The sequence below is a fragment of the Sylvia atricapilla genome, chromosome 6, assembly GCF_009819655.1.
Source record: "Sylvia atricapilla isolate bSylAtr1 chromosome 6, bSylAtr1.pri, whole genome shotgun sequence".
NCBI classification, from domain to species: Eukaryota; Metazoa; Chordata; class Aves; order Passeriformes; family Sylviidae; genus Sylvia; species Sylvia atricapilla.
The window spans coordinates 30,355,208-30,380,865 of record NC_089145.1 but is presented as its reverse complement, the minus strand read 5'-3'; the positions used below and the strand labels follow the sequence as shown (position 1 = coordinate 30,380,865).

Below are 25,658 nucleotides of genomic sequence, written 5' to 3'. Positions count from 1 at the left end.
GAAGTCATTTGACAGAATGCACAGTAGGTCACTTGGGCTTTCAAAATCTATTTGCTTGTCAGTTCTAATGAAAGGTTAATTTCTATGTGCCAAAACTGTTCAGACTCTGTACATATGAATTGCATCACTGGATGTCACAAAAGAATTATTTCTATGAATTTTTAGGTTGGAGAAAAAGTACTTTAAAGTTGCTGTTATTAGAGATGCTTTATCATTTACTTGGGAAGTAAAGATACTGTGTAAGAGAATCTTAAGAGGTAGTATTTTTTTTTTTGTAGTTCTTGTGTTGCTATGATATGTTCATGAAAAATTATCACTTATTAGCCTGTCCTTTGCAGAAGATGTATTTTGGGAAGGGTTGTTTTTGTTAAATCTTCAGCATTGATGATTTGAGATCTAAGTGTTTGGAGCAGCTACTTAATCTGTGGAAGAATTCGGCTGAAGTTTAAGAAGTGCAAATATTTCATATGTTATATTTGTTCTTGGCAAAAGGTAGCAAATGTTAGGAAACATCAGACGAGATCCTCAAAAGAAAAGAGTTTCATGTTTCGATTCCAGTAACCAATATGCTAGAGCTAAAGCAACTGTAAAATATGTAAAATATGTAAAATAATTTATTTATAGAAGCCAAATTGCAACTAAAAAATTCTGGTTCTTTCACTGCTCCAGGCACTGTACAAGTTCTTAAGAGAAAGCAGTGTGTATTTCTGCCTTGTGGCTCCATTCTTTGTGTATCCCTATGAGGGTCTATAAGAAATAGTGCCTTCTCTTTTCCCATGATATCAATACCACAACAAAGCAAAATTGCAGTTTTGTTTCTCTTGTATAGTTCTAGACTTCATTGCTTAGTATACTTCCCCAAACCACAAATACACCCTCTCCCAGTATAGAAGAATCTAAGTTTGGCACTAGTTTTGAAATGAACCTGACTGTAGCCTGACTCTAGTTTGGTATAGATATATAGTCTATAATACACATAACCAGCAACACTGTGTAGGATATATTTTTATGAGACAGTGCTCCCTAGTTATTATTCCGTTAGTTAAAGCTCATTACATTGTCACTTCTTGGCAATTCTTATTGGCATAGTGTAGATACCCATGCTTATTTCTCTCATTTGTGGTGCAGGAGTCTGTCAGAGAACAATTTTTTTTCATTTCTTGTGGTTTGTTCTTTTTTCTTCAAATTTTAGAGAATTATTTAAAGGTTGGGCTGAATTGCATATTTTACATTAAGACAAAGCAGTTTGAAATAACTGAGGAAAGCCTTAAAATAATAGTAATTATTTACCGGTGACATTTTAACAGTGTTTTTGTAATAGCAGAATGGTTTTGTTGTCTTTACAAGGAAGTCTTCAGCTATACTACTTTTGCCGAACAGAAGAGGATTTGTTCTTGCACAAAGTGGAGTTGCATTGGGAAGCACAGCAGTTTGCACATAGAAACAGGGTTGAAAGAGGAAGCACCTGACCCTTCTTGGTAACAAGTGCAGGGGCTTGTTTCCAGCTGTGGTTCTACCAGGCTCCTCCTGACCTCCCCACCATAGCCAATACTCTGCCTTTTGACACTGGCTTCACACGTCCCTTTAGACAGCTGTAATGTACTGCATCTGGTGGATTGTGTGAAATTTGAACAGCCTAAAGGCATTCCTTACAGTGCTGAAAAGCATTTAGTGTCTTACTTGTTTAACAGCCACTAAAAATGATTGTTCTATTGGGTTTATGACAATATATGGGAGTAGGCAGTATCATAAAATTAAGATCAGTTTTTATGGCATAAATATATTATGCATGTTTAAGATCTTAAAACTTTGTTTAGCAATCAGGAATAAAATTATATATATCAGAAGTGATATTTAGAAAATGTACATGGTTGATGCCCAGATACATCAATTTCATTAACACTTCAATTACACAAATGGGACAAGCAAATCATTGATCTATGAAGTTTGTATAAATCATATGCACCTAGATTTAGCTGAAAATGTAGATCTAGATCTGCAGAAGTGGAAGAATAATTTACAAATTCTACAATGTTGTTTTTGTTAGTATACTAATTTAAATTTTCAGCTTCTCTATAGTGTATAAAAGGTGAAGCATCTTCCCCCAAATGTTTTGCAAGATGTAAGTAAAAAAGAAATTGAGTGCTATTAATAATATTATATAATGTTATTAAGGAAAATTACAATGAACACTAAGATTTTTATTAACTAATATATACTTTATTTGATGATGATAATAATAATAATTTATTTGTTTACAAAAGTAATTACCATTGGGGTCCAACTGTTGAGAATTAAATATATTCATGGCTTGGTCATGCATAAGTCATTAAGTATTGTCAGAGGTGCCTCTATTTGCTACTTGCTTTTTTTGGTCATCTACACCATGGGAGAGTTCTGATAGTTTTGTTTGCTGATACCAGTTTATAAAGAAGGCAGACACTGAATGAGCTTCTGGCACTTGAATCTCATGCCATAGGCATTAGGCTGCAATAAATGGTGTGATGGGTCCCAGTGGAAGAAGTGACAGAATTTGAAGGAGGCAATTTGTAAGCAGAGGGAATCATGGATGTGGGAGAAAGAGAGAAAACAGTCTGTATTTAATCTAACAGTAGTTATTGCTGTGACATTTTTGTTCCTTGCACTGATATATTTTGTATGGTCATTCTGTGGTGTTTAGGCTCTGGGTAGCAGCAGCATCACTGCAGATGTGCTGAGAGTGCAAGCAGCATTCTGGTGCTGCAGAATTATTGTCAGTGAAAATGTTATTGGTGTGTGCAGATATACCAGTTTGTAGAGTTCAGTTTTAGTTGGCTACATTAACCAGGGTTCCATTCAGCTTTGGCTGTTTGTAGATGTGAGTTGGGAGAAGAAAAGGAAAAATAAAATGGAATCATTTAGCAGAGATGTGTGTATCAAGCTTACCATTGGTAAAAGGGGAAGGTACTAGGGTGAGCCACTCTAATAGGATTAGATGTGTTTTGTTTTCTTTTTTGCAAAAAAAATCTTCAAAGTCTGAGAGTGCTCTTAGTACGTACCTGTGTGTACGTGACAAAGGTAGCTGCATTTAACATCGAAGGTCATCAAAATGGAGATGGTCATCACCAGTCTCAGTATGAGTTTCTTACTGTACAGGAAAGTTGGCAGAAGCTGGATGGTAACTTCATGAGGAGGAACAAACACATGTATCAGGGTCAGCACTGGCCCCATGTCTGCCTAATCACCACCAGTCATCCTGAGCCCAAACACAGCAACTGCTCCTTACTTTAGCCTTATATTTTTATGAACTTGATTTTGGTTGTGTTGCAGCAATAGCATATGTGATCATTTTCATCCATTTGTCAAGATAACTGAGCAATTAGCCGAAGAAATTTGAATTTGGAAAACATCAAAGACCATCCTGTCATGCCTTACATCCATAAAAAAAAAGACACTGAATATCAGCATGCAGGACAGTGGTGACAAAGGATAGGAAGAATTCAAGGAAAGACAGCATAATGGTGAAACTGAGATGAATTCAAAATCCTTATCCAAAAAACTTTTCAATGTATTGAAAGGAACCAACTGCTGAAGCCTGTATTTCTTATCGTTCATGGGGAAGAAATAAGTAAGTGTTATTTTGTTGAAAATCTCTGATCAGTCTAGCTCCATGTAAGCTCTATTTTCTCCCAACAAAATAAGAGTAGGGAAGTAGACAAAAAGCTGAAATAGCTTATTTGTGAATAAAAATTACTAGCACATGTGCTGTCTCCAGCAGAGGTGTTCTGAATAACTTTGAAGAAGGCATCTCATCTCCAGGCTGAGAGATGCAATTTTTATTCCTAAAATACACAATTCTTACACAAGTGATTGACAGATGTGACTTACCTTTTTGTTGCATATTTGACTGAACTATCTCTCTAGTTTTTGTCTGCTCTTCTGTGGTCTGTGAGCTCTGTTGCAGAGCTTGTATAGGTATTTCTTTAGTAAAGCCCTTCCAAGATTTCAGCTTTCAGTGGAAAGCTCAAAGAGGTAGTTAAATCTTATCGATGCTAATGCTATAGTCTGTTAAACATAAATTATCTGCAAATTTTTCCATTAATTTGCATCTATAGCTCTGTTATATACTATGCAGAGTCATAGATTTTAACATGTTCGACAGAAATAATATTTTCCACAGAGGCAGTCTCTGTCATCTTAATTTAATTGAATTTATTAGGATTTCTGAGTCTCATATTTGCATTTTAGTTGAAGAAGTAAAACTATATTACTGCCCAAAACCAGCTGAAGAGTATATGGAATGTCTCAGATCATTACTTACTGTTGAGGTCAGACTTTGCTATGCTTAATACCTGAAAAACAAAGATAAGGAGTTTCTGAACATTTCCAGAAGAGTAGTCCTAGGTCTTTTAATTACATCCATCTGCATTAGGTATATCCTCCAAAAACTGCCTGGGAGGGCTTCCACAGGTTTGAAACTGAGCTAACAATTTATGTGGAGGCAAAGAAAAGCAGTGAAGCAGCAGAGAACTCTGTGAAACAAATTGGCAGTGAGCCATCTGTTAAGCAACTGCAACTACGTCAAAGATATCTAAAAATATACCAGTTGGTTTGGGAACATAATGCCCTAACTCCAATAAAAAGGCACTTTGTAAACAATCAAAAGTTTGCTTTAAAATCAATTGCATTTATTCATATAGCAATGAAATATAAGAGGTACTGCTCTCATAGATGTTGTTAATAAATCCTAAATAATTAAATTGTTTGTCCCTATTTCTCCTCTTTGGAGTAGAAACTAGCATTTTATTTCAATCCCATTGTCTCTCTCCGTGACTCCCCCACATCCTGGCACTTCTGTCATGTCTTGTCTTCCCTTTTTGCTTCTCCTGCGTTTCTCCCTTATCTATTTTCTGTCCAAGCTGCCTTGGGCAGTCTTTCTTTGTAGAACCATAGAATGATTTGGGTTTGAAGGGAACTTAAGGATCCTCAGGTTCCAACCTCCTCACTGTTTTTCATCCCACTCACCTGCCCTCATGCTATTCTCATTTCTCCCCTTCTGAGAATCCTACTGCTTGGATTTCCTGCAATTCTGCCTTTCCACTTTAGCTTTCTTCTTCCTACATTCCCTTCTCCCATCTAAACGACAAACTTTGCCTTTCTTTGCAACCTCCAAGCTGGACTTTCTGTCTTTCTCCTGAACTCTGGCTTTTACTTTCAAGTACTTTTGTTTCTGTGGAACCCCTCTCTTCCGCCTCTCTCTTATATGCACCTGTCTTCTTTGAACTACCAGCTTATCTGTCAGACACTGGGGACACTTTTTGGTGTCATTTTAGTGTTTTACGCAGTTTTGCTCCAGTAGTTTTCCACCTACCTGAGTCATCAGCCTCAGGTTTGAGAATCGGTGTAAAGCTTCAGTCCTGATTAAGGCATCAGTGTGACAGCTTTGAATGAAATATCATTTTTTCCTGCATCTGCCCAGCAGTGTCATCACTGCTGCTGTAAGAGAGCCAAGGGCAACAGCCTTGATTTGTGATTCATTCTGTGCCAACACTATGGCCCCCTCCAGCAGGCAACAGCTGGCTGATGGTGAGACTACCAACAAAAAACTGCCCATGAAACAAGGTCGACCAGTCTTAATTCAGCCTTGCTAGAGTACTAGTAAAATGTGAAGGTGCTGAGTCACTAATTCCTTAATAGTTTCCATGGAGGCAGGAATTGGTACTCAACAGCTAACTCCTGAACTGGACACAGAGGAAAATCTTAATTTGACATCTGTCTTCCACCCTTCCTTCAAACAAGCAATACTGAAGGAAGTAGGAGAAAACCTGGCTGTCAGCATTTTGGTACATTGTTAGGTGAAACAAAGATTTGTTACAGATTGCAGCATTGCTGATTTCATTCATATATGCCTAGCTAATTTAGAGTGTGTTTCCCCAGTGTGATGGCGATTTCAGTTCCTGTTCAGGGCACATGTTATTTGAGGACATCCCAAAAGTGGAATATACAGTGGCTGATTTCAAGAGCAGATGTCACTGCAACAGTGGTTTACTTAGCAGCAGCTTTTTTTGGTTACATCCATCCAGTCAGGCTGCAAACGTGAAAAGAGGAAACATTTCCCTGTTTGTAGAGGTCCATCTGCAGTAATAAATATAAACATATATATTTTGAAACAACTATTTTTAGAAGCTTGTGTAGAGGATTATACTGCTGCTTGGACTTTATGCCCTTTCAGATTTTGTTGCTTAGTCTATACATTTTTAATAATCACATTGCCTGCTAGCAGTGACATTTTGTGAAGGTCATTTTTCTTATGAAGTTGGAGAATGGACTTGAATCTCATTGAAGGACTCCCTCAGCTGCAGGATCATTGTTTATGGACTGTCTTGCATCTAGTACTACCTTTCAAGCCTGCTTCGAATTTTAACTAATGGTATCTTCAAAGTGTCACTCTGCTCAAGGGCAGAAAATAAATCTCAAAATGCACTTTATATTTAAAAACAGTTTTGAATAGCTTTGGAGCATGGCATTAACTGAAATGAAAAGGCATAGATACAGACTTGCTGTGTAGGCATACACAGAGAATTCCGTGTTTCACTTACCTTTTCATGGTCAGCAAAGTGTCTCTTCACCGTTATAATGCCTTTATCTTCTGTATTATAAAAACCATCAGGTCTATGGATGTCATAAGAATTTTAGATGTGATTGATGATTTCATACCTCAGCAGGTATCTTAAGGTAATCTCTCTCCATGGAAGAGTTTTATTTTTGTCTACACCACTCCAAGCACTCTTCTTATTTTCCTTGTGTAAAACACAGTCACTGGGTTGTGTTTATATGACTTTTCTGTTTCTGTGTAGAGGATGGCAGATCCAAAAACTAGCATGCTATGCTTGAAATACAGAAGACTCTGGTGTCAGCAACTAAATTACAATTGCTTGGTTTTTTATGAACCAAGGTTCCAGCTTCCCACAACAGAACACATAATAAGTTTACTTATTAATAAAGTACTCAAAGTTTACATGGTAGCAGTGTCTGATGTCTTCTAATACTGATACTAATTTCAAATTAATTAATATTCAGATATGCCTTTAAAAAATGTTAAAAGCTAGTGACAATGTTTGAAAATATGGCCATTTGAATATCTGTACTCTTGATGGATTTTTTTTTCTGTTTTATTTATTGCTTCATGTAAGCACCCTTACATGCAAGCGTCCTTCTTTTAGGGACGCTGTTGAGTTAATTCTGTCATTTTCCTTCTCTAGGACTTTAGTTTTCTATTTGTAAACTAAGAGCTTACAAAAATACAAGTATGTGATTTATAATTTAATCTTTCCCACAAATTAATTTACCTGTTTTTTTCTATATCAAACTGTGAAGAAAATTCAGCTTGTTCAGGGTGTCCTTGCATTTAAGATGTTCTTTTCTATTTCTGTTTTGATAGTTGTACCATCAAAGCATTGTAGTTTGGCTGTATGTTATACCATGGATTTCACAGTTTTATGATCATTGCTACCAATTTAGTTGTGCTGAAAAAGTTAGAATCTTATTTCAGAGCATGAAACTGTGTGATCCACTGAACAGCAGCTACTGTGGGGAAAATAAAGAGAAGATAGGCATGTAACCTGTCTTTAAGATGTTGTGTCCAAAGTAAAGTTAGATGTTAGGAGACTGGACAGATTGTGCTTTTGAGAAATGTTGTGTTAGGAAGTAAGGACAGAAGGTTGTGCATGATTATCCATCTGATTTTCTGTTTGGGAAAAGGACTAAAAAGACAAGAATTTTCAGACTCTGCTTCCAGACTTTTCAATGCCCACTGCATATGGACTGCTTATGAATAAAAGCCACCAGCCTGGTTTGGAACTGCTGTTTTGCTGACATGATCAAAAGGGAAGGCCTCAGCCTCTGGCCATTATCATTACCATTTTACTATTTTCCTGCCTGCCTGCTACATGGGCTTCCCTTTGCAAATTTTTTTTCTGTCTTCTGCGCAGGCTGATTCATCCTTCTCATGCCTGGGAAAATCTCAACAGGAAAATGCACAAGATTGATGAGGAAGAGAAGGCAGTTACATTGGGTCTTTGCTTATTCTCAATCAGTTTTTCCTTTCTGTTTAAGGCAGTTGCTATTTTTGTGGTGTTGGTTAACACTTTTTATATTTATAGGGTCTTGACTTTTTTAACTTTCTATAGGAATCTTCACAGTGCTGCTAACAGTCCTTCATCCCAACTCCTTGTCTTTTTCTATTTTACACAACCAAGAGAAAAATCCATAGCATATTTCAGTTGAGAAATTAGGAACAACATCTCTTGGCAGAAAAAAATGAGGAGCTATTCCTACCCAATTTTTAGCTGGTTTCATTTTTTTTCTTATCCTTACACTTGTTCACTCAGTTTGCTATTTAATCTTTGATTGCAGGCCACTAAAGAAGTAATAGAGCGAGAAGCCCCGGGGATGGCCCTGGCAATGCTGATGGGATCACTTAATGTTACACCTCTGGGCATGCTCTCTAGGTAAGACTGCTTCTTTCAAAATATGAGATCAAAAACTCTTTCCATAGAATTACTTGTTGTTATCCAATGGCTGTGCACAAATCATTGAAGGCTGCCATTGTTATCAAGACTCGATGTCTTAACTTCAGAGAAGAGGCCAGATTCAAATAACGGTAATTGCACTGTCTCGCTAAATTCCCTATGTTGTCTCTATTAGAGACTGTATCCTCCTGTATTTTCTGTGCCAGGTTATTTGTAATATTGATGCACAGTCTTAAATAGCTGTCTTTACATTCTAGAACTGTGGTATTTTGGTGGTGAGTGAAGAATTTTTCTGTATGTTGTTCATTAAATATTAAAATGCTTTTTTTGGCAAAAAAGTCCCTTTGATAAAGACATGTTTTTTAATGTCCTACACCTGGAGGAATATCATTAAGTTATCTCTCAAAGTATTTGGAAGGCATGCACAATCTGTGTGGTTTTCTTGACAGCACATACAATACTTTTGCCAGCCATGCAGTTCTTATGCACTTTCACTTGCTTTTGCATGCTCTCTTGAGAAATTTTGGCAGCTCCATTTCTCTCTTGAGCCACTAGGTCTGATAATTGGCAGCTGAAATTTGAGTTTCATGCTGCTGGTTTAGTTCTTTTTTGATTATTGCTTGGTTATTACCGGACATTTAGCTTATAACACTCAAAAATATTTAAAGCAGAGTAGAAAAGACAAGAAGACAACTACTAAAGGAGCTGTCTGCCACAGTTCCACCTCATTTTTATTCCTCTGTGGACAGTTCTTATTTCCTGTGTTTTAAATCTGCCATAAATGGCAACTCATGTATGGGATGTGCTGGGCTGAGTTTGTAGTCTGTAAGCTTGACTACTGCAACAGGAGTAAATGAACACATTTCTTTAATTCAGACTCATCTCTGTGCTGCAGTAGAGATTCCTCAGCTACCTGGAATTCTTTCCAAATTGAGGGTACATAGTAGGTGAAAGTAGGCAGTATGAAAGAAGAGAGGCTAGGAGTCAGACAATACTCATACTGCCATTTGAAAACAACACTTCAGGCTGGCTTGAGAATGATATCAAAATTCATTTAGTGGCACAAAGACAATCTCTGTGCTATTTACTTGTTAGCAGTGTGACAGCCGTCGTGGAAATACTTGTTACCCAGCTCAAAAATGCCATGCAACCAATAAATGACATTAATCACTGAGAATTATTTGTGTAGGAAGAAATCCAGGGAAGCTGGGTATCCAACAAGCCATGTCCTTTGGCTCAAAATTTTTGCTAATGCCATAACTAGAAATTCTTTTCCTTTCTGTTCTGTCTTCACTTACAGCTCATATTTTTATTCAATAAAGAAAATATTACACGGTTTCTCTAAACGGTAACCTCCATATTTTCATGGTTTAATTTTGTCCTTTTACATTTTTCTTACCCTTACATACCACCCCTGGCTTTTTCACCTTGGCTTTCGTAAACCATGGAAGCACTCTTTACAACCTCAAGACAAAATTCTGTAATTTAGTTTCTGGGTTTTTTTTTTTTTTTCAATATTTAGCTAAAATGTTGAGTAGTCAAAGTCTAGACAACAGAAAGCATTCAGCACTTGAGTGTTCAGCCTTACATCAATACCCAAGGAATTTCTAAAAGACAAAAAGAGAACTTCCATCTTTGATAGTTGGTCTTGCCTTTTCTTCAGAGAGAGGGGAAAACTATTAGGAAGAATTATATATGAATTGCATAAGTACAATTTTCAGTTGAGAATTACTTTCGTCTCTTCTTCTGTTTAATCTTTAAATAAAAAGGACATGTTTGAATTAATGCAACCAGCATAACTTAGTATTTTTACCTAGCGAGGGACATAATGTTTGACACAGTCAATTACGCTGCAAAGGAACAATGTGTATGACCAAATATGGACTATATCAAATAGTGTATTGGATGCAAGTAAACAGTAGAACTAAGGGAGCCAGACAGATCTCAATAAAGATGAAAATCCACCCAGAGTTTATACTATCAAATTAATGTTAGACCCTCTCAGTGTTGTTTTATGCTTTCTCAGCTCGGCTTCTCCCAAGTTTTTTTATGTGGACATAATCAGCAAATATATTGAATATTAAGTTTACAAAATCCAATAAATCATAGAATTTATCTTAAATGCTTTCCTTTTGTTTTGGTAGCAGAGATAGTTGCATACAAGAATTTCAGTCTATGTTTCTTTCATTTCAGGCCTGTGTGTGGAATCAGAGGGAAAACTCTCATAATTAATCTTCCAGGTAGCAAGAAAGGGTCACAGGTAAGAAATGTTCTTACTGATCTGCTAGGAAGGAACTATGATGAGCAATTCTCCTTGTTTCAAATGGTAGAAAATGCCCAGTGTAACAAAGTTTACAAAAGTGAATTGAAATCATATTTATGTGAAGTTACCACACAATCAGTGCTAGCCAAGGACCAAACAACTCCAATCTGATTGAAGGTGCTGTGTGACCAGGACAACATTACATGTAGTGCAAGAGAGCACTCCATTGAGCAGGCAGTGCTAATGAAGAGTCTAATGATATCTTACACTTTTCCTTTCTTCTCTAATTAGCTGTACCTTATATCTGGGTTGTCTCCAGCTTACAAGAAATCATTCTTTTTCACACAGAAGTAAGAGGAATGCGTAGTATATGGTAGAACTCACTGGAGCATTCACAGTTTTGATCAGCAAGACAGAAGAAAGGGAACATAATTTTTAAGAGTTTGAGAATGCTTTTGAATCTTCTCTGTATGGGTGTATCAGACTTCTCACCCTTTATAAAGTTTGTTTTCTTCCTGCATTTTGCTCTATTTGGACAGAGAAGTTAGAATTTTTGTCTTTATTCATGCTTTCTATCTGACTCTGTAGCTGAGAGGAACAGAATTAAACTCCAGCCAGGATTCGTGTGTGTGTGTGTTTGAAAGACTCGATCTTTTACTAATTTCTTCATGGTTGGCTGATAGAAGAACAGTCTTCTCCATAGAAGCACTGCTAAGCTGAACAGTGATCTGTACAACCTGATACAAAACTACTGAGGAAGGTCCCCCATCAGCCACAAGAATCTGTTTCTTCAGAGCCAAACTACATCTGGCCTTGTCAATAAATGCCTTTACCTCTGGCCTCTAAGAAATCTATACCTGGTACACAGCTCCTGAATCTGTAGTACCCAGGCACAGAGCAGACAGTACTAACGTGTTTAGCAGCACAGCCCTGAAGTCACTGTTTCTTGAAACACTTCCATCTAGAGATACAAAACTAACATTGGTGTGGGCAGTCACCTGGAAGTTGAAGAGGAAATGTTTTGAATACTGTGATCTTAAGCAGCCACCATAGGCTTTTGGATACACTGTTGGCATGTTTCAGTTCAAGGACTCAGTGTGAGCCCTCCTATGATTCTGTCATTCCTTACAGTGTTTCTGGACATCTAGTGGCACTGTAATTAAAGGAAATTTAAAAGCCTCTGAAACCACACAAAAGGCATTGGAGCATGGTGAGGTGGAGTACGCACTCTTGAAATTCTTCCAGTTATACATGGGAAATTATATGTATGTACACATATTTAACATAGCAGTGCTCCCTACCCCCCCCCCCCCCCCCCCCCCCCCATTTTAAAGTGATGCACTAATAAGAAGGTTATTTCAGAAGTAAATGCTTCTTTTGCTGAATTAGGAGAGAGATGAAATAGCCCACGATCTCTAATGGTTTTTATTGCGTTCAGGAGCACTCCTAACCCACAGAAGCAATTGTCATTTTCTGTCCTCAGGCAATCAGACTTTGAAGATAGGTAAATTGCAGAAAGTGAATGAGGAAAAGAAATGAAAAAGTATTAATAAGTATTTTAACAATAGTTTGATATAAGGTAAGTAATAAAAAAGGTAATTCTGCTGGAAAAGAAAAAGGTCATATGATTGCATCATACAAGCAAGTTTCAATAAACTGATTTTTATTTGTCCCTGTCATGATTTCTTTTAGTATGAGGCATCTGTGAAGTCTCAGATTTCAGCAAAGACTTTAAAGATGAAGAGTGGATAAAATTGGTCCATAAAAGGCTGAATCTCAAGAACCAAAAAAGACAGATTGTCCCCAGGAATTTCCCTCATTTTTCCCTTTTACCTCTTGCTAATTTCCTTTCCATTGTATAAATATGATCATACAAGAAGCTTTTATAAAGCTATGAAATTGGAGCAGTGCACATATTTCTTTAATAAAATATTAATGGAAAATGACTGCAGTGTAAATGCTTCATCTCAAAAATGGAATGCTTGCCAAACATGTTTTCACAAGAGAAATTTGTGTAGCATGTACCATTGAATCCAGATCTGCAGAAGGCTTCCATTTTTGTGTTGCCTTTTTTTTTTTTAGTCTTGCAAAAGATAGTCAATGTTAGGAAGATGGAGAAGTGTGAAATGACCAGGTGTTTATGAAGTCTTTGATTACTATAATTGTAGTAACAATTACCTAAAGCAATGAGTTTCATATGTAACACAACCTTTTAGAGGACTTACTGGGAGTCTGCACATTAACGCTTGAGCCAGCAAGGCTTTATTTCAGTGCTTGGAGAACATGCTTCTCTGATTAGTCAATTATTAGTGTACTTTTTCACAGTTATTGGTCAGTTCAGAGACTGTTGTTCATGTTTCTCACTTACTTTCGATCTGCTTCTTTGCCAAAGTAATGATGGTTGTATGTTTCATTATTTTAAACCATTTTAAAAGTAATACTGTAAAGGCGCAATAACTCTGCAGTTTGCAGTCACACTGTAAATCATAATCCTTATTATCTTTACAAATATGTTTTAATAGACATTCATTATATACTACATATACTGGTTTGTTCCAGTTCTTTACAGTACCAACTTGAATGTTTAAAGAATTCCTAAATCTATGAGGTAGTCTGACTTATCATTCATTACTCTTAAAGACGCAACTAAAAGATGTTCTTATTTAGAAGCTTTGAGGAAATACCATGTTTATGAGTCATGTTTTACTTACAAAGTGGGATACATAAACTCCAGTAATTTCTGATGGATTTCTTTGCTTTTTATTTTATGTAGTTATGTTTATTTATTGAAAATATTTATTTCTTTATCTAGTTATGAAATTATTGATTATTATTTTCTGGATACTCTAAAATATCAGAATATGTATTTTAAGATCCTCCTATACTTGAAACAAAACCGAAGGGAATCAAAAGGAGTAGTGCCAGCTTTGTCTGTCAGCATTGTGTGTTCCTGACTGCATTGCATGGCAATTATTTCTTATGACCCTGCCATCATTTTCCAATACTTAAAGGTTTATATGCAGTCTCCTCAAATGACATAAGAAAACTTTTTCTTATGCCTGGGAGAAGAATGAGAGACAACAGTCACAAATTGAATGAGGTATCTTCCAGATTAAAAAGAAAATAAATGGTAAACCAAAACAAAATTGAAAAAGAACCCAAACACTTCAATGGTAATTAAGCATTAAAGCAAGTTGTCAACAAGGGTTGTAGAGTCTCTGTTCTTGGATTGTTTTTCAAGACTTTACTGAATAAGCCTTAAGAAGCCTGGGTTTCATACTGACCCTGATCTGAGCAGGCAGCTGCAGCACATTACATCCTGAGATTCTGCTTTGAGTTGATGGAGCACCAGAGTATTTTAGCAGCATAGGTAGCTATGTATGATAGCTATATGTATGCCCATTATGGAACAAGACTTCTGCAGTTCTGCTTTCTCTGGCCATATAAAATAAACTTTCTAATTGTTTGTAAGGTTATAGAACAAGGAGAGGCTTGAAAAATAGCTTTTTTATTCAATACTTTTTTTTCAGTTACATGACATTATAATATCAGTGTAGTTTGTTATTCCTCCAGTGTATAGAGTAAGTCCATGAATAAAAAAGGATATAATTATATAAAAGTATAATTATGGAAACCCTTATGAATTGTTCTCCAATAGTGAGGAAGCATAATAGGAAAGATTTGAAGCTAATGTCCCTGCAGGGATATAGTTAATGGTTTTCTTCTGCATTTTTGTAGCATTCTGCCAGTTGCTGTGAACTGTTTTCTGTGTTGCATATTCTCAGAAATGTAACTCTTGTTTTCAGTATTAGCTTCATTGCAATAGCCCTGTTATGCAATTTACTGTATTTACATGAAAAAAGGCAAAAATTTATAGAATAGTCACCAGATCTGTTTCTGAGTTTGTTTATCTTTTAAGATCAGTTGCATAAGATGTGGTGGGGTTTATTTATGATCAGGTGAAAAGATGTGTCTAAATCCCAAGTATATTTAAAAAGTTTATTTGCATGTGCAGGTAACTTTTCATAGTGGTTTCTCTTCTCGTTCTGCATAGGAATGCTTTCAGTTTATACTGCCAGCCCTACCTCACGCCATTGATCTTTTGCGGGATGCCATTGTAAAAGTAAAGGAGGTACACGATGAGCTTGAAGATCTACCTTCACCACCACCTCCTCTTTCTCCTCCTCCAACCACCAGCCCTCACAAACAGACAGAAGACAAAGGAGTGCAGTGTGAGGAAGAGGAAGAAGAGAAGAAGGATAGCGGAGTTGCCTCAACAGAGGACAGTTCTTCTTCACATATAACAGCAGCAGCCATTGCAGCTAAGGTGAGTCTGGCTTTCCTTAAGAGGCCCTTGAGTTTCTGTCTCAGGCACTTTCCACCAATATTCATTTGCATGTTAAGACTTTATATGGATGTCTTCATGTCAAACAGATGTATTTCAGGTACATTTTGTAGAAGTAGAGCTTCTTAAAAATATATGAATTCTGTTTTGGTAGGCAATTTCAAATTCCAGTGGGAGAAATATCATTTATTATCTTGATGTTAACATATGTTTTATGATACCATTCTGATGTGACAGACTGGTTTTAGTGGATTTTTTAAATTCGAAGTATACACACGCCTGAACATGCAAAGTCCAGTAGGTGGCATGTTAAGGAATCACAACAAAAATTTGCAACCCATAATATCTAATTTGAAATTAAAATTTTAGTTTCTGAAAACAGTGGTGAAAGTGTGACAGGTAACAATTTAAGTAGTAAGCTATCCAGATTATTGTATTCCAATGTGCATGTCTGCATAAGAGATGTGAAATTCTGCAACAAACTAAATATCATAATGTCTTTATAGCCTTGCTTTAACTAGTAATCATAGATCAGCATTACTCAAACTAAAATAATAAATTGGAGACTCCAAAAGAAAAAAAATGAGGTAACACTTTTAAATAATTGTAATACAAATTTTGAATATTTTCCCAGGAATTATTGTACCATTTGAAGCAATATATAAATATTTACCTCCGTTTTATGTGTTCAGTTCTCGAGTGGAAAGATAATGTATCCCTGTGTGTTTGGCAACAGTTTTTTCCAAACTGCTTTGTTCTATATTTACTCCAAAAGATGTGCTTTTAATTCCTATTATGAGAATTGAGAGTCTAAGTAACTCAAAATTATATTAAACAATTTCTAAACCAAAGCAGCAACATTCTAACTCCAGAAATGTGAATTCAGGTCTGAGACATCTTGACATTTCTAAGACAGCTGCAGCTGGAGATCATCTCCCAATATACAGAAAATCCTGATTACATATGTCTTTGCAGGGATGAATTAAGGTAATTATCATTTGCAAGTATCAGTTTTTATTAATGCAAATTGTAAATTGTTTAATTTCTTTTGATGCAGGCAAAGATAAAAAATATGTGCTGTTTTTAAAGGCAGGAAATACCTGAGATCTCAACTGGCTGTTTTCATATGAGCTTGACATTTCAGTGTCACAGTTATTTTCACCTCATTCATTTTTGGTCATTTGCTTGTAGAGTTTCATGTTTTCCTGTCACTGTATTCATAGTTGTTATGATTTGTGCATTAGAAGCATCCATCCTATACCAGTCCAGCTGTTATCATGGCTAAAGGTCAACAGCCCATCCCTGGTCTCATCAGTTATTGCCATCATGCAGCAGGCAGTGCAGGAGAACTGGTAAGAGACACTTCCAAGAGGCTTTTGCACTAACACTAACTAAAAATGCTCTGCCTGCCTGCTAGTCTATGTATGAACAGACAGTGTTATTTATTTTCTTCTAACAAAGGTATATCAGTGCTATCTATGAGAGCACACGTTACAGAAAATACCTGTTTACATAAAGGGCTAAACAAGGTAAAGGTTATGTGTGTTGTCACTTTGAATCATTTAGCTGCTGAGATAATAATTGCTATAAAGCCTTTGTTTCTGATTAGTCATTGGCTTTATCATCTAATATACCCGATAATTGAATATAATTAAAATAATCTCCTAAAATTACTGCTTTAGAGCTTTGAAATGGTAACTTTTTCCTCTGTCTTGTTTTGCTGCTTTTCTCTCAGTAGTTTTTTTGTTAACACAATACAACATTTGCACTGGGTGTTCATAGCTTGCTTTCTTCACTTGCAGTTTCTGCCTCATTTTTGTTTTTTTTTTTCTGTGTAGAAGTAGAATTTCCCAAAAACAGAAGACTTCAGGAGTGAGGACGCAGTGGACTTTTTATAAATTACTAAAAAGTGAATAGTAAAAAACTATTTCAGTGAGTGGCTAAAAAGGACCTGTTCCCTTAGGCAAATAGTAATATAAACCATCAGTCAAATAGCCTAACACCTCTCTATTTTAAAGATGATTCTGTGTGTCTTGAGAAGTCACTTCAGAAATGTGAAGACTTTGAAGTTCATACATCTGATGATGAAGCTATATAGTACATATACATACACCCATTTATTCCAGTGGGGTTTTTTGGTGGGTTTGTTGGGGTTTTTTTTGGAGTTGAGGTTGCTAAGCTAGAATTTGCACTGTGTTCTACGGAACAGTTAATTTAGCCTCTATGAAGAACACTGTTAAACTGTCATACATGTTTCTTTTGCAGATTACTCTAGAGATATTGTTTTATGCATTGTATAATCCAAATCAGATCTTCAAACTCAGAGCAGAAAGTCGTTAGTTTTTTGGCAGGTTATTTGGTTTTTTAACATAAAGGGCTTTCTGTATGTTTTAAGACATTATTTTCTCTTGTATAACAGTCTTGGTAATTGCCACCTACAGATTGTTTTCTTACCTCACCATCATTGTCAATCTTTGTTTCAGTTCTGCACTAAAGAGAATAAAGAACTCGTATCTTTTCCTTTTCCCCCTTGTGGGCAATGCTCTTGTCAAAGTTCTCTAATATGAAAACACAAATATTTAAACCAAAATTAAAGAACATCAGAGAAAGGCCAGGTCAGATAGAAATGGTAGAAGCAATGACTAATGGATATAGTGAATATCTTTGTCTGTCACTTCATTCATTTCTCATTAATTTCTGTCTTTGTCAGTATGTTACCACAGGTTTTCCACTCCAAACAGAGCGCAGACAGAAACTATTTTCACTAAGAACTAAGAATTTTATTGTACCCCATTTAAAGGTTTGAGTTCTCTACTCTGTATTCAATTTATTTGAAACTGACAAATAAATAAAACATAGTAGGGAGGCAAATCATAAATGCTCAGTGTGACTTAGTGAAAGTTAAAAGACAATTAGTCAAACAATTAATCCAAAATGCAGTAATATTCCTGCCCTTCTTTGTTTCAGGTTTCTGTGCACCAAGACACACAGAAATTTCTCATGGGTTTATTAACCTCTTTAACAGAGTTAACAAGAAGTTACTTTGATTAGAGACTTATATTTAATTTAATTTTTTAATATTAAAATTCAAAAACTCTCTAAATGTAGGTGAGAGAAATGAGAAATTCCCACATCACATTATATTTTTATGTGTTTCTGTTAATGAAATAGACACACTAGTACCTTCACAAAATTCAGCATGTGGTAGTGGTTCAAAGAGAATATTAGTGGTGCTTTTAGCAATACAGCACATTCCACTTTCATATTAAAAAAAGAGCAAATTTTGTAACTGTGAAATAACTTTATGCTCTCAGTGAGGATTTTTTCTCTAGAATCGAGGTAGATTTATATATAAATTATTTCTGGTAATTGCATTTTATGTAAAGGTAGTGATTTGGAAATAATTCTCATTGAAATTAACTGCCTATGATCATCTTTTCCCTTTATCTTCAACTTCCTTTTCTAATTAATATCATGGCTGAAATTTTACTTAAATTTTCATTTTCTCACAGGCAAAAATTAGTACTACACATGGAGTTCAGGAAAAACTGGGATTGTCTCAGTCACTTTATTGCAGAGAGAGGTTTTTATTACAAAAAGGTGATATCAGATAAAATTGTAGAAGCAGTGATGATCAATATGGTGGGAAATAAAAATGTTTCTTGCCTGAAGGATATAAGATAGTATGAAGTATCTGGTTACTCTAGAGTACCCAGAGTAAACCTAGGGAGAACTGAATCATGATATCATTTGCAAAAGCAACATTGTTTTTTGTTTTGTGGCGTCTAGGAGTATGTAAAAGGGGTTATAGACCTTTACACAATCACATCAAGATCCCTGCAGCTTTTTATCAGAAGAGAGTAGAGAAAGGGTATCTTATCTGAAGACTTAAAACTCTTCTTTCTTTGATTTTTTTTCTTTTATTATTTTATGCCTTTCTCAAAGTGTATTTTTTTGCTGTATTTTTCTTAGGCATGGACATTGAAAGGAAGTCTTGAAAGTTGTAGGGAGTATCTATGCCAATATAAAACTTGAAGATTGTCAGCCTGTTTTGGGCTTTAATGAATTTAAGATGGGATTTCAGAGGAGAAAGTGAACAGGAGGGAAATCATGCTTCTGACCATTTGAGCATTTGGAATATCATTGATTCGGTTTACCTCTAAGATACATCTCTGAGATGTTATTTACATACTCCATGTAGAGGCCAGTTAGGCACTGTTTCTGGAGACAAAGATATCCCCAGCGTAGTTGTCCGTAATGAAAAAAAAACTCTGCTGACTTCAGAATTTACAGTGGAAATTGTAGCATGAGATGCTTAGCCTTGAAAGATCCTCTGGGGAGAGCTGGCAGAAACGGACTGGCAAAAAGCACTGTTAATCTAGAAACACAGCAGAGCAGAAAGGAGGCAGTTGGTACCACATTAGTCCGTTCCCTCAGGACTCTGGGATACATCTCATCAAGTCCCATAGACTTATATATGTTTGGGTTCCACAAGGTCCTCAGGTGGTCATGAACCTGACTGTCCCTTAGAGTGGGGCTTAATTGTCCCTCTGCCTTAAGGTCCATCCATTCAAGAAGTATGGGAAGAGAGGTTGCCAGTGAGTACTGAGGCAAAAAGTAGTTGATTGCCTCAGCCTTTTCTTCATCCATTGATACCAGTTTGCCAATTTTTCATCAGAAGGGATATACTTCCCTAACTGGCATTCTAATATATTAGTGGGAAGTAAAAAATCACTGTATTTTTATTTTTCCCTTCAGAACATATTTAAACCAAGTGTTGGCTTTGGATATGGTTTCTAACACTTTTGCCTTGACTCTCTCCAGAGGCGTGTAGCTTTTGCACAAAACCTTACATTGAAAATTTTTGTGGCTGAAATAAAGTCTTCATGGAATAAAGAGTATTTACTCACTGCATGACATTTCTTTAGAGGGGTTCAATAAATTTCTAGCAAATGGTTTCCTTTTCAGAATATTCCCACTTAGTTAGTGAATGGAAAGTCTGCCTCCCTTTGTGCCATGGTAGAAATCACTGGTGGTTGGTTTTGGGTTTGAAACAAAGGTTTAAGAGGAAACCATTATATTCTTATTATTTCCTGTTGTACTACGTTTGATTCATAGTTTTTTCAGGACAACTAGTATGTTCTGTGCTACTTCAGTTAGAATGTGACGTTATATATTTGTTAGGTATTTGTTACTGGAATTAGGAGAGTATGCCATTAACCACTGCCAAGCACTGAGTATGAGGAGGTGTGCAAACTGAGGAGTGGGGTATTCCTGTTTTTGAGGTAAGGTTTTGAGAAAGTTTTACATACAGTATATTTTTTGCTAATAATTCATTCTCTCTTCTTTTTAAGATTCCAGATTCCATCATCTCTCGTGGTGTTCAGGTTCTCCCACGTGATACAGCCTCCCTCAGTACTACTCCTTCAGAATCTCCTCGTGCCCAAGCCACCTCTCGCCTCTCCACTGCATCCTGCCCAACACCAAAAGTAAGTACGTTTATGCCTTGCAAGCTCCATGCTCAGCCCTGTAATCTATCAGATTAATGTATTGCCTCTGCTGAACAAGGTTGGTTCGCATGCAAGGGTTGTGTCATTCTGTGTAGTAGATAAATGCAAGACAGTGTAGCTCGTTCCATGTGTACTGTTGCACAGTTTAACCTGTGGGTCCACCAGCACCTTATGGTTACTGAAGTTTCATGTTATCTCTTGCAATACCGATCATGAATATGAAATTGTTAGCATCTTGAAAGTGTTTAGTATCCTTCAGTGTCCCCGGGAACATAGATAATCCTGCCACTGAGTAACAACATAAAGCAAATAGTATTTTGTCAAAAAAAAAAGTGCAAATTTCTAGCCTGGGCTGGGGCAGATCTGTGCCCCCACTTTATTATTGTTCAGTTTAAGACTTTAGAACCAACTGGCTTTGCTCAAACTTAGATATTTGCTGCCTGACATTTGGAAACAAAAACCAGCCAAAATTAAATAGAAAGAAAGTTTTAATGCCAACCTTGTGGGATTATTTTTCAGTTCTTAGTGATTAGATTGTACTACTTAATCATTGAGGTGAACTCTATATGTTTACTTTTTATCAGGCTTTAAATAGCATACATAAAAAACTAAGCAAATTGACCAGTGGCAAGGTCTGTAATGTTTATCTTCAGCAGAATTCCTTTCAGCAGAAGAAAACTGTCAAAATTTTCTTTGTGTGTTCACATCATAAAGATCTTTCTGTGGCACCAGATGCTGACATACTAATAAACCAGTAGCAGATGGCAAATAATAACATTCTTCCTTATCTAACTCATGATCCTTGAAGATTATTCTGCTTGCTAAAATGATTGCCAGCATCTGCTAGTTCTTCTCTCCTACTGTCTCATTCTTTTTTGTCTGCAAACAAGATTTATGGGCAACTACCCATAGAAATGTTTTGGTTTAACCTATGGGATTGTTCTATGCAGTACTTACCTTCAATGTGATAGAATCAAAATTATTCTGATGAACAGCAAACATGAGCTTCATTATATAGTCTACTTTTCTCAAGATAGTTCAGTGAATTTTATCTGTAAGCATCTCCTTCACTTTTTTCCTAAAAAATTGTATCCTGTCTGGTGGCTTAAAAATAAAAACATGGAGCTTTTTACATTACAATGCTCAGAGCAGAAGAGCAAGACAAAACAGAGAAACTGCACTGAACCTTATGCCCATTGACAAAACAAAGTTGTCCAAAGAAAACCCAAGATGACCAGTAAGAGACATAAATAAGAGATAGCCCTGCTGAAAAATAGCTCTAGATGATACCTATATATTTTCAGGAAGTTTATCACAATGAGACGGAGTAAAGCTGTTATGAAGCAGAGTGCAGTCCTCTAGACTGTCTTGATAGATCCAGAGATTACAGAAGGAATGTTCTAGAAATTTGAAACAGATTGAAAATCTGAAACTGTATTTGGGCAATTAGGGGAGATGAGTTCATTTCATAATTAGATCATGCTTTGGTATTTCATGTGGAGATCTGCTTTTCATGTATGACTGCAAAATCAGGTTTTGTTCAAAATGTGTGAGACCACACCACTTTTAAAACAGGAATTGCCATGCAACATCTAGCTAGATTAAATTTTCTGTGATACATTTAATGGTGTTTTTTTACAAGCTGATAAAAGGAAAAATCAAAAAACACCCAACAGGAAAATAAACTTGATGGGTGATGGCATCTGTTCCTATATACTTAGAGGCTAGATTTTGCACTTAAGCTTCTTTACCACTTAGAGTTCTTGGTTCATTTTCTACATTACTTTCAAAAAACCAAAGAAACTATCCATTATCTTTTTGTTCAGTCCTTTACAGTATCATCAAGTTTTCAAACCTCATCTGAATTTATCAAGAAATGTGATTCATTCAGATTCTTCAAGATTATCATGTGTCTTAATGTCTTCACTTATTCTGTTTTTCCTTCTGGATCCTGGCTTTCTAAAAATGCAATATGTATTAAGTTTATACTGCCTCTTGCCCACACAGTAATGAGAATAAAAGTAAAGTGAACTTCAGCATTCAGATGATGTTCCAAGGTTGTTTGTTTTGCTTCTTAAATCTGCAAGTGTGTATCTTTTTACTACTCTCGTTTGCTGGTTTAGGACCTCATTTCAGGACTCCAAAACATGTATAGATGACATGAAACAAAGATGAGGAAGGGTCAGGGGAAAATATTATTTCTTTGTTTTTACTTACCTTTGGAGTGCTGGTCTAGCCACAGAGCAAGTGGCACTATATTTCTTTGTCAACTGCGTATTCCAGTTTATTTTGTTGTACCGTTTTCTTGTTGTATTTTTTTGTCCTAAGAGTACATGAACCCTTACATCTCTCTTACTGAATTTGCTGAATAACAGAAAGCTCTGTGTGTCTCAGAAAAAAAAAAAATCAAGCTTCTGCAATGATGGGAGCACCTCTGTTAAATGAATGTAAGTAGCAGGTTACTAATGCATGAGGATATTGGAGAAAAGGTATGGGAGAACATGTTACTTATGCTCCTGATTGATCTGTTAGAAGATTTTACCTTTTCATAATCATATTTTGGAAAACCTAATGTTTTTTATGTATGCAACCAGATCATGTAGACAAAATACCACTTTTAATTACAAATTTGCTTTACTGTTTACAAGTTACCATCCATGTTTTCTGAAAATCTCTGTTTCTAACAAAGTACTAAATGATAAATACTGAGTTGGTACCTGGATATTTCAATCAGTCTTCCTAAATGTAATTTCCTGGTAAAAGAAGTAATTATATTTCTTGGGAGGTAGGAACTTTTTAAGCTAAATTGCCATTGGGACTACTCTGTCAATGATTAGGTACATCCCCAAGAGTAAGCAAACCAGGTTTTGTTACCTTTTAATAAATCTCTGGAGAACACCTTTCTTGTTCTCTAAATTGTATTTGAGTTTCAAACAAAATCAACACTGCACAAAAAGCATTTAAACCGTATTTGTCATAGATGGATTCACATACAGAGGCAATCAAAGTTTTACTCAGAGGAAAACTACACTAACAGTCCTCTCTTTTTCAGTCATTCAACCATAAAGTCTATAGTGGTTGTGACATATTTTTATCTTGTTCAATATTGTTTTGATCATTTAAAAGTTTTACAGCTTTCTTAAAATGGTTAGATGATTTTGCTGAATACTCACATGACAGAAGTTTAGGATGACACAGTGTGGCTTACAAGTTTTTCTTATCATTCCAGTAGCTGCTCAGGTTTTAAGATCTCACTGTGTTTTTGTCTGTGTTTGGGGTTGGCATTTTCATGAAGTAAAATGCAATGTTCTTTTCAGACGCAAAAGCAATAGGGGTACCTAAGGTAAAATACTTTTACAAATATGGAGATTTTTTTTTATTTGCATTAATGTTGATTCTTGGAGTTTTTTTAAGCTTACAGTATAATACTTTTGATCTATAACTTTAGATAACTTAAAAGAATATATCCAGAGCAACTGACTGAGTCATTATTTCAAACTTTGAATTATGTTCTGCTCTTAGGGCGTTCATACTGGTATAAAAGAAAATTGCAGTTTTCAAGTTGAAGTCTTCACTTCTCCCATATGTAATTGACGTAATCAGTAGTTAATTTTTGGAAATGTTGTGTGTCAAAGTCAAATGAAGCAGATTTAGAAGACCAAGGACAGGTTTTTAATTATCGCCAGGAATTCATTTCAGTGACAAGAGATGTTCAAAGTATTTCACTTTGCAAGATCATCAGTCTCACTGATGCTCAGTTCTTTCACTTCAATGTGCTAAGTTTCTTTCAGTGTTATCTTTGATCATGAAGGATCCTATGGAACTTGTTATAATACATTTAAGATGAGAGTGCGGGGCTTTTTCCATCTTGCTACTCCATTCCTTTCACTCCTTACATTTTGTTTAAGAGAAAGTCTCTCTCTACTTTACTTACTAGTTTTCTGTGCCTTCCCTAACTGTCCAGTGTTTAGTTACACTGAACCGGACAAAAACCTCAATAGTAAGTTCGATCCTTACATATTTGTAGTTGCCATAGATAACTTTTGGTTCCTGTGTAATGAAAGTTTATAGGCTCTATCTTACAGCTAAAATGAACAAGCAAGGCGACTTTTCAGAATTTTTTCAAGTCTTGCAAAACGGACATCTCACCTATCCACTGCTCCATCCATCAACACCTTCTTTGTAACAGTACATTTAATTCTGCTAGTTGGTCACTTTCTGTCTCCTACAAAGAACTGTTGTCTGTGTCATTCATAAGTAGACATTTGCCTGAAGACCTAATATTCCCAGCGTAGAAAGAATGACACATGTAATGTATATAAATGTCCCAGTTGTAGAGAATTTCTGAAATGAATTAGCCTAGGAAAATACTTTGAACTTTTTTTGAAAGAAAAAAATGCTGATGAAATTGTTTCTGTGGCAAAAAATCCTTTATTATTGCAATAATTTCTCATGCTTACTGCTAACAAAAATGATGTGTCATGAACCACCGCTTTAATGTTAAATTGTACATTGACATCCACATAATCAAATGAGATACAAGTTAATGCTAAATCTATTTAATATTTGTGTTTTCAGTCTAGTGTTTTTTCAATATAGAATTGCTATGTGAAATAAGAACATTAGCAGATGGGAGCAGGTGGAGTTGGAAAGATGGTTTTGTCAATTATTGTTGTTACAAATTTTTCAGTAGAAATATTCAGTATTTATCAGTAAAAGAAAGATCAGATTCCTTACCAGAAATTCTTAGCTAAAAATTATATTCTGTTGAAGATGTATTTTAGTAAGCTGTAGTTGTATCCACACTGTAGGTATTTTGTGTTAATTTATGTATTTTTTTCCTTCTTGATTCTTACTGTTTCTTCTTAAGGTGGTCATCAAAATGAAATATGGCAAGTATGTGAATGTATTTTAGAGTTTGAATGCATACACTAAATTTCTAAGTAAATATTGTTTTCTTCTTATTTATGAAGTTTGCATAAGCTGAAGTTTATTCTTCCTAGGAACTTGCTTGAGTAAGTAGCAAGTGC

The 25,658-nt window shown here is 35.8% G+C and overlaps 1 protein-coding gene across 14 annotated transcripts in view; it reads left to right on the top strand.

Moving 5' to 3' along the window:
• The window catches only part of GPHN (gephyrin), a 274,586-nt gene that overhangs the window by 161,808 nt on the left and 87,120 nt on the right, over nucleotides 1–25,658 (top strand). For 7 of the 14 annotated variants that reach the window (XM_066321401.1, XM_066321394.1, XM_066321398.1 and 4 more), the window contains 5 exons: nucleotides 8,395–8,489; nucleotides 10,704–10,770; nucleotides 14,828–15,100; nucleotides 16,363–16,470; nucleotides 20,473–20,607. In XM_066321401.1, coding sequence (XP_066177498.1) covers nucleotides 8,395–8,489; nucleotides 10,704–10,770; nucleotides 14,828–15,100; nucleotides 16,363–16,470; nucleotides 20,473–20,607 — 678 coding nt within the window. The remainder of the gene's footprint in view (nucleotides 1–8,394; nucleotides 8,490–10,703; nucleotides 10,771–14,827; nucleotides 15,101–16,362; nucleotides 16,471–20,472; nucleotides 20,608–25,658) is intronic. The other 7 variants (XM_066321405.1, XM_066321403.1, XM_066321399.1 and 4 more) reach the window with 1 other exon arrangement.